Source organism: Ursus maritimus, unplaced genomic scaffold (assembly GCF_017311325.1).
Source record: "Ursus maritimus isolate PB19 unplaced genomic scaffold, ASM1731132v1 scaffold_19, whole genome shotgun sequence".
Taxonomy (NCBI): Eukaryota; Metazoa; Chordata; class Mammalia; order Carnivora; family Ursidae; genus Ursus; species Ursus maritimus.
In genome coordinates, this window is record NW_024424341.1 from 46724242 (window position 1) to 46733124 (window position 8883).

Below are 8883 nucleotides of genomic sequence, written 5' to 3' on the forward strand. Positions count from 1 at the left end.
GAGTCGCGCCCCGGCCCTCCCCCAACTCCCGAGCGCGGACGGTTCCCGGCTCCCAGAGAGCCGCTCTGTTGCCAAGGGCAACCACGGCCCGCCCCGGGCTGCGGGGTGCGATGCATCCTGGGACTTGGAGTCTGAGCCTGCCGACCACCTGTTGCGGCGACGCGGCCGAGAACTTCCTCTCCCGGCGTGCCCCGCGAGACGGGGCGGGGCGCCGCGGAGGCGCCTGGGGTCCCGGCTCACCACGGCTTCTCTGGGAATTTTGGGGGTCCGGGGCCCGCTTCCCGAAGCCGAAGGGGAGGTGAGGGAATCCAACTCTTCTCCAAACCCTTCAGAGTGGGGTGCTCTTGCCTGCCAGCCACCTCCAGGCGTCCGGCCCGCCCAAGAGCAAGGATATAGGGTGAGGGTGGCCCTGGAAACTGACCTGGGAATCCCACCTTTGCTCTGCTTGGCTGCTTTCCCCGCATCAACAACCAGCCCATCACCCCCGGGTTCTAGAACTGTTTTCTTTGGTCCCTTCCAGAAGGGGTTTAAACATGGGGGTGGGGGCGAGAAGGCCTTGGAGGAGGCAGGCATTGGTGTGGATCGGAATTCCGGGGTGGACACTGCAAAGATCGAAAGGAGGCGTCTCCTCGCCGAAAAGGAGTGTATCTATTCCAGTTAGCCCTTCCTTCTCTTCCGGGGGTTCCTCCCCCACCCCGTCCCTCGACATATCTCTTGCCAATGGCTTTTGCGGGTGTTAAGTGCAGAAAATGGGCTGCATGATCCTGCGAGTTTTGCGGATTTATGTTTATGTATTTGTGATTCTCCTCAGGCTGGAGAAACGGGCAACAGGATCTTCTGTGGGACAGAGATTCATTGTAGGAGTAATTTGTTTGCTCTTTATCAAGGTCTTCTATGGACAGGTTGTGTCAGGGAGCTCAGAACTGAGGGTAAGACGGAGCTGAGGGTGGGGAATGTAGGCAGGGTCAGGTCCTGGAGGCCCGGTCGGAGGAGCTTTGGTATTACCTGTAGGCAGATACGGAAGGATTTGAGCAGGGGAGAGCAGCGTCAGATGTTAGAAGCATCCCCCTGGGGCCAGGGTGCACAAGAGGTGGGCTGGGGTACTAGCTCAGGACAAACAAGATGATACCTGAGCTGGGTCAGGAGCCTGGAGGAGGGGACAGTTGAGGAAGGACCAACAGTGTCTGGTGAGCGACTGACAGCAGATGGGAAGAGCCAGTACCCGGGTTGGCAGGCTCGGGAGCCTATTACTGAGATGGGGAACCCGAAGAGCTGATTTTGGCAAGAAATGTTGCACTCAGATGGGGACACTAGTTCTGAAATGCTCACGGGACTCCAACGAGGGACAGATCTTACTCATTTCAATCCTAACTAGTTCTCCTGGTTTGGGAGAGTAAATTGGGAGATCCAAAGGCCAAGGTTGTCTTGGCCCCAGGCCCCCTATCCCACCAGACCCAAGAATCTGGACCTTGCCCTCTCTCCTGGAGCCCTCCCCAGCAATAAAGCAAGCACAGCTTTTCTTTTATCTTTGTATTGATGTAAAAAACAAAACAAAACAAAAACCATTATGGATGTGGGAGTGAGGGAACGGACAAGTCTTCCCTCTGTGGTTGACAGCAGGGACTGATGGGAACCAGAAGCTCCAGGGAATTTAAAAAAAAATAAAATATATATTTATACATTTATATATATGACATTATGTGTGAGTCCCAGAGAAGCAGGAAGCAGCTACAGGAAGCAACTAGCATGCAGAAACACACGTGTGTGTGTGCGTGTGTGTGTGCGTACCACACTCGAGCAACGCAATTCCTCTGACTATGGCAACAGTGATCCCCACCTACCCAACCCTCCCACCCCCCGCAAAGAAAAAGACATTGAAAAGAAACTTTCCTTTTAGAAGAGGGCCACCCCATATGTTTTGCCCTCGTGACCAGGAAAAGGAAAAAACAAAAAAACCCAGGCTCACATTGCCTTGAAGGCCAGCAGTGGCCAACCTCTCCTCCCAGCAAAGGCACTACATGCTGTTTCTAACACTGAGGCAGGAGGGCAACATCCCTGCCCCCCACAAATACTCGGACAGTTGTCTTTAAGACTGTACGGTTCTTTGCCAGCCACTTTTTCAATAACCCAGAGAGCAGTTGGGATGGAAAGCATCCACCCTTTACTTCCTTTAAGATGGCCTCCAGGCAGCGGAATTTTAATAAGCCTGGCAAAAATTCTGGAGCCAATCTCAGGCAAGGCGGGGGGCCAGGCAGGGGCCAGGCAGGGCCCAGGGACCCGCAGCCCGTGCTTTAAGCCTCATGCCCACTGCAGATCATTGGCCTCCAGAGATTAAAGGGAACATGTACTGTACATCCCCCCACCACTGGGGGAAAGGGAGTCCCACCCTTAGCTACCCACCCCACCCCCACAAACGCACACGTACACACCAACTAAGGCACAGCCAGGGCGGGGCAGGCATGCTTTGGCAATGAGGCCCCTCTCCGGGAGGCCCAGGGTATGAACAGCTGCAAAGGGGAGTGGGACGTGGAGCTCAGCACCTTTGTAGGTGGGGGGCAGTGGAATGGCGGCAGAGAAGAAAGAAGTCTCAGAGCTCCCAAGGAAATCGGAAGAAAGAAACTGGGACAGAGGTGGCCAGGATACGGGCAGGTGAGAAACCAAACAAGAGGACCAGAAAAGAGCCGAGAAACAGAATAGGTACGAAAGAAGAGGTGAAAACAGAAAGAGGCAAACAGGCCAAACAGGATGTGGGCAACCCAACAACAGGAAGGAAAGGCGAGAGAGCACCAGGAGAGAGGAGGCAGGAGCTAAAGGAACGGAAAAGAGCAGGATGAGTCAGGAAGGAAATGAGAAAGGTAGGCGAGAGGGAGCCAGGAAGAGGAAATTCGGGCTTGGGAAAGAAACCTCTGCCGACAAGAGGGAATTGAGAGCTCCCTTCGTCGTCGTCGGAGCCTCAGACCCTCACGAACACCAGGCGGGCCGAGTACACCAGGTCAGCCAAGTAAGCCAGCAGGTTGATGGCCGTCAGGATGGCCACGGCCAGTCGGCGGTCCCAGGGGCACACGTAGTAGGTGTGACTGCGGCTGCAGCTCACATCCTGTGACCGGTGGGGCCAGCCACCGTGCCTCTCGCTGAACTGGTAGAGCGGCCAGAGAACAATAGCGGTGGCGTATAGAAGGACGGACAGCAGGGCCAGGCCCGACAGGAAACTGGGGAAGGAGATGGGCAGCATGTTGGTGCAGTCGCCCAGGTTCAGCAGGATGGCCACGGCCGCCAGGATGAAGCAGATGGAGTACACGGCCACACACCACTCCAGGGCCGGCTGGTGCTGGTACAGGGAGGGGTTGCTGATGAAGGCGAAGATGACGCAGGCCACAAAGGTCTCCAGCACCTTGAGCAGGCCTGGCACGGTGGCCATGTAGCCAGTGATCTCCCCGGGGCGGGCGCGGGTCCAGGCCACTTCGGTGGCATACGCCACGCAGGCGATGCAGGAGAAGGCGGTGGCGGCGATGGCGTGGTCCCGGGAGCGGCCGTGAGACAGGAACTGGACGTAGGTGGTGGGGTAGATGATCGAGGCCGACAGGCAGAAGAGGGCAGCGTAGCAGGCATAGGTGATGGGGAAGTTTCTCCAGGACAGGGGGAAGCGGGCCTGGAGCCCGCATAACTCGACTATGAGGATGATGAGGGTCACAGAGAAGCAGAAGCACCAAGTGAACATGGACCAGTTACCCATGGCCCCGGTCCAAGCACCCACACTGGCCACCAGTGAGAAGGCCACACAGGTGGACAGCAGCTGCAGCAGGCGGAGGAGGCCCAGGGGCTGGGTCAGTGCCCGAGGGGACCCCACGATGGTTGGGGAGCCCAGGCCTGAGGATGACGACGTGGTGGTCGTGATGGTCGTGCGGGTCACTGTCACCGGCATGGCTGGGAAGAAGAGAAAGGAAGTGTCCTAAGAAGGTTCTAAATGTGGGAATCCAGGCTCTCAGCCCTTCCTCCCCTGGGGACAAAGTAACCTGGACTCTAGCTGGGGGGCACCCAGGGTGCAGGCTTTTCAGTTTTCAAAGTGGGACAGTTGCGGGCCTAGGGCGATGACTTGGTCACCCAGGTCCCAGCCCCCTCCTCCCTCTGGACTCGGGTTTCCCACCTCCCGTGTCAAAACCCAGGAGTCTAGGCTGCCTCTCTCCTTCCCTCTCTCTGCAACCCAACTATTGTAAAACCATCTATCTTTCTTCCCATCCCAGACACTCAAAGGTGCCCTCATTCCCCCAGGGACTCAGCCACCCAGCCACCCCAGATTCTGCTCTAAAACCTCCCGGACCACGGGTCAGAACAAGAGGCCCTGCTTGGTGAGCTCTACCTCCTCCCTCTGGGTACCCAGGGCTCTGCACCCCTGCTCCTGCACCCACCTGATTTCTTTCACTGAACAGGCAATTCCAGCCTCCAGACATTCAAGAGTCCAACCTCCACGTGGAAACGTTCTCAGGGACCCACATGTGATCAGAGCTTCCAACCTCCCAGCCTATCTCTGGAACCGAGTCTGAGCTCTCGAGAATGCTTCCTCTCATGCCCACCCCTCACCTCAGAGATCAAGGGTCTGGGCCCTCCGTCTGAATGCCTCCTGGGATTTGGGTCTGGAGTACTGTCCCCAAGGACACTGAGCTTTCTCCTGCCTATGCCCCTCCCCCACATGGAGTCCAAACTCCAGTTCCCCAACTTCCAAGAAACAAGCGCCCCAGATGCTTAGCTGTCCAGTGCCCCAGCCCCTTCCACTGAAATCTCCAGGCCTCTCACGTCCAGTTACATAGTTTCAGACCTTAGGACTCCGGGCCCTCGGCTTTAAGTTCACCAGACACCTGTAGTCTGGGAAATCAGCTTCCTTCTTCCATCCCTCTAGAACCTACGATTTCTACCTCCTTGTCCTAAAGACCCTCAGGGATAGAGAGCCCAGCCTCTCGGGGACCAGGTGTCCAAATCCTCCCACAGGCCCTAGGACATCTAATCTCTCAGCGGCCACCCCTAAAAAGCTCAGAAGGCCTCTCTCAGCCGCAGGGAAATAAAACTTCCTCTTTCCAGGGTCAGGCATAGGGGGGCCTAGAGGGCAGTAGAACAGGCTCTAACCCGGCCCAGCTGTCCCTGCAAGAGGCCCAGAGGACCCAGGGGCCCAGGTCCCGGACACACTTCTTTCTCTGGTACACAGGTGTCTGGGTCTCTTTCCTCGGAGAGCAAGCTCCAAGGTCCTTCTCTCAGGATCTAGGAGTCCAGGCCCCCAGATGCTCTTCCCTCTGACACAAATGTCCAGGTGAGAAGCCCCCTCCTCCCTCAGACCCAGGAGTCCGGCCCCCCAGCCCCCCAGCCCCTCCTCCCTCAGACCCGGGAGTCCAGGCTCACTCACCAGCGGTCTTTGCCGAGCACCCCGACGGAGAAAGATCCGGGTGTGGAGGTGGGTGAAGTGCGACACCTGGAAAAGGCTAGTCAGAACACAGGAGGGAGGGAGAGTCGGCGTCCCCCTCAGCCCCGGCTCCGCCCTGCCGGGACCCAGGCGACCAGCCGGCGCGCGCGCGCCGCGGGGGCTCGTCCAGAGCGCGCCACCAGGCCCGGCAGTCCCGGCGCCCTCCCAGCCAGGGCGGGGATTTGGCCGCGGGCGGGGAGAGGTCCCGGAGGTGACTCCAGGGAAGCCCCGCCCCTTCTTCCTGCCCAGTCCCCAAACTGCGGGGGCAGGAACGGAGGACACCGGTGAAAGTGCACGCCCCGCAGGCCGGCGTGGGTGTAAGTGATCTTAACCCTGCCCCAGCCCAAGAAAGCCGCGGGGACGCGGGCGGGAGGGCCCTGGGCGGTGGCTGCGGGGGCGGACGGCCAGGCCGCGCGCAGCGTCTCCGGGCCTTATAAGGGCTTCAAGTCATCCCAGCCATCTGGAATGTGGCGGGGACCGGGGAGGGGGGGGCGCGGGGGCGGTGCTGGGACCTCCGCCCTGCGCCGGCCTCCGGGAGGGCCCGCCCCACTCGTGGGTTTCGGGGGGAGGAGGGTCCACCCAGGAAGAGAGGCCTGAAGCCTGAATTTCGGGGGTCCTTCAAAATGTGAGTTCTGCGTCCCTGGAGCAGGGGCTGGGAGCCTCGACCCCAGGAGGGTCTCTGAGAGACGAGTGGCTGGGAAACCGGACTCCTGGGTTTGCCTAGCGGAACCCCCTCCACCCCCTGGAAGCCGGAAACTGAGGTGTTAGTAGCCACACCTCCCACCGCCCCTCGGAAGGCAGGTCTTTGGGCGAGGGCTGGGCCTCCCGGGCCACTTGGGAGGTGCTCCGCGGGACTCGGCCGCCTCCTGCTCCCCCCACACGCCCTTCGAAAACCCGTTAGGAGGAAGTCAGGACCGGCCTACACTCTGGAGTTCTAGAAAGCGGGTACTGCCGGGACCCAAGCAGGGAAAGAGGAAGAGTGCGAGCCACCAACTCCAGAAGTGCCGTAAGGACGGAGGTGGGTAGCTCAGGACCACACGGAGGGGAGGGGTCCATCCCCTTCCGCCCGGCTTCCAGCCGCCGCCTGAGGTCAGAACTCAGGAATGCACCGCCGAAGACGGTCGGAGAGAGAGGAAACACCCCTTCGGCTTCTCCGCGCAGCTTCAGGACTCCCCCGGCCACGCCCATCCCCTCTCGCCACCTCCACGCCAAACACCACACCCCATCACTCAGACTGAGAATCGCGTCCCTAAACCCCAGCCTCCACTCTCAGTAACCCAAGGACGCTGGCCTCAGCCTTGGCTTCTCTCGGCCCAGAACACCAGCTTCCCAGTCCTCGCTTTTTGGCCTTTGGGGACCAAAATTCGAATTCTGTCCCCAGAATGGAGGGGTGGGGAGCGGGGAAGGCCACTCTCCTTACCAAACCCAAACTCCCAACTCCAAGCTCCTCCCCTCCTGAAGACCTCCTTGTAGTAGATATCAGCACCCTTCAACCAGGGCACATAGGGGTCCCCATCCCTCTCAGACCCAGGAGCCCGGGCCCCCAGACCCTCCTCCCTCAGACCCAGGAGCCCAGGCCCCCAGACCCTCCTCCCTCAGACCCAGGGGTCACCCCCGTGCCCCTCCTCCCTCAGACCCAGAAGTCACCCCCGTGCCCCTCCTCTTTTAAATGGATGACCTGTATGAGTGCAGGTCTCGAGCCCTGTCCTCTCCAGAACCCAAGTCCTGATCCATGCCCCAGTCTTTCTAGAGACTCAGACATTCGGGACCCCAGCCCCTTCCTCCCTGTGCACCCAGGAATCCCGACCGCAGGTTCCGCGCCGGGGGGTCCCCGCAGCCTCACCTCTCCCGCAGTGGCGGCTGCTGCTGAGCAGAGGCGGCAGCTGCAGACTGTAAGGGTTTGCTTACTGGGTGGGGTTGGCCGGCTGGGGCGGGGGCGGGGCCGGGGGCGGGGCCGGGGACCCGGCGGGAGCGCGGGTTTCTGGCTGAGAAAGGGACTCCCCGGGCCGGGGTATCCCAGCCGCACCCCCTAGGCGGGGCCAAGAGACCACGCCCCTCCCCGGGGAAAATGGACCTAGACTCCCCGGCCAGGCCAGTGGTGGGGGTGGAGGGCTGAGGTCACTGTTGCCGTGGTGACAAAACAGGAAGACACAACAGCTGGCGGTGTGGGGGCTCCTGGGGGCTGCCCCCCCGACTGGGCCCTAGCGCAGTCTCCAGGCGAGGCCCGGGAAGGCCGTTGCCATGGTAACCCGTCTGTTTAGCGTCTGTTTAGGACGGAGCCCCCAGCCGGGGTCCCTACCCCAGTCTCACCTCACTCAATTCTCTCTCTCTCTTCCGGCCCCCTCCCCTCCCCGCCTGCTCCAGCCCCGCTCTTCCAGAACGGATGAAATCTTGACCATCTGGGTGGCGGCGGGTTCGGACACCAGGCCTCTCAGTATAATGGGATCTGTGGGCTCGGGTCTCTGTCTCCTGGGTCTTCGAAAGGGGAAATAGTTGAGGCTTCCGATCCCTAGGCTTTAAGGGGTTTCTGGGCTGAGGTCCCCGACTCCTGGGTCCCCAAATCCTCATTTATACTGGGACTCCCGGTGTTATGGATTGGTGGGCGGGACTCCTGGGTCCCAGATGTCACAGTCGATGCGGGCGGGGGAGGGGCTATTGATAGCAAAACGCCTGGATCTAGGGCGGTGGGAGTCGGAGGCACGGACTCCCAGGTTCCAAATGACGCCTAGGCTGGGGGCCCAGATTCTTGGCGCAAAAAGCAATCAAAGCTCAGACTCCTGGGTTTTCATCTGCTCAGATGTGGTTGCAAGCCGAGACTCCTAGGTCTGGAACGGAGAGATATTTTTGGCCTGCATTCCTGGCTCCCGGATAGAGGGAAGGGCTCAGGAGCTCCATGAGGACCGGGCTGGGGGGCAGGGGGCGTCAGATTCCTGGTTTCTGCAAAAAGGGAGGGGCCCGAAGAGCTGGTCTGCCCGAGGCCCAGAACAGGGAGGGGCTGCGGGGTCCTTTCTTAGGGCAGCTCTGGGGCCCCGAAACCGAGTGACGGAATCAAGAAGCAAGGGGAAGGTCGGGATGCCTGCCCGGGGTAGGGGCGGAGACCGGGACGCCTGGGTCCCTCCCTGCTGGCCCTGCTCACTCACCGCGCTCTGCAGTCGTCCCTGGCGCGGCCTTGCTCGCGGCTGCCTCTGGGCGGGGCCTGGTGGCGGCTGCGGACGCTCCACGACACGGAGCTAACGGGGCGCTCGTGCCGCTGGGTGCCTTCCAGGACGACTAAGGAGGCTTTGAGACCCGGCCCTAGGGTGGGAGCCGCGCGAGCCGCGGCGAGGTAGGGTGGTCGGAAGAGGTCGGGGAGCCTGTCTAGCAGGCTGCGTGCCCTACGGAGGTGGGAGGGGCTGGGGGCCTAGGAGCAGTGAGCGCGGCAGTATGGGGGGGGG

At 60.8% G+C, this 8883-nt stretch overlaps 1 protein-coding gene and 1 long non-coding RNA gene across 6 annotated transcripts in view; one reads left to right on the forward strand and one right to left on the reverse strand.

Moving 5' to 3' along the window:
• Nucleotides 1–1515: 1515 nt before the first annotated feature.
• MYADM (myeloid associated differentiation marker) lies at nucleotides 1516–8764 on the reverse strand. 3 transcript variants are annotated; one of them, XM_040633899.1, is made up of 3 exons: nucleotides 8590–8764; nucleotides 5393–5458; nucleotides 1516–3924 (listed from the first exon to the last, which is right to left on the reverse strand). In XM_040633899.1, the coding sequence occupies exon 3, from the start codon at nucleotides 3920–3922 to the stop codon at nucleotides 2954–2956; it is 969 nt and encodes a 322-aa protein (XP_040489833.1). In that variant the 5' UTR covers nucleotides 3923–3924; nucleotides 5393–5458; nucleotides 8590–8764; the 3' UTR covers nucleotides 1516–2953. The 3 variants fall into 3 exon arrangements, with proteins under 3 accessions (XP_040489833.1, XP_040489831.1, XP_040489832.1); XM_040633897.1 differs by lacking the exon at nucleotides 8590–8764 and adding an exon at nucleotides 7293–7388; XM_040633898.1 differs by lacking the exon at nucleotides 8590–8764 and adding an exon at nucleotides 7293–7377 and having other exon boundaries at nucleotides 5393–5468.
• Nucleotides 5475–8883, forward strand: part of LOC103672890 — a 22508-nt gene continuing 19099 nt past the window's right edge. For all 3 annotated transcript variants that reach the window (XR_571266.2, XR_005835731.1, XR_571265.2), the window contains exon 1: nucleotides 5475–6467. This is a non-coding gene — a long non-coding RNA (uncharacterized LOC103672890). The remainder of the gene's footprint in view (nucleotides 6468–8883) is intronic.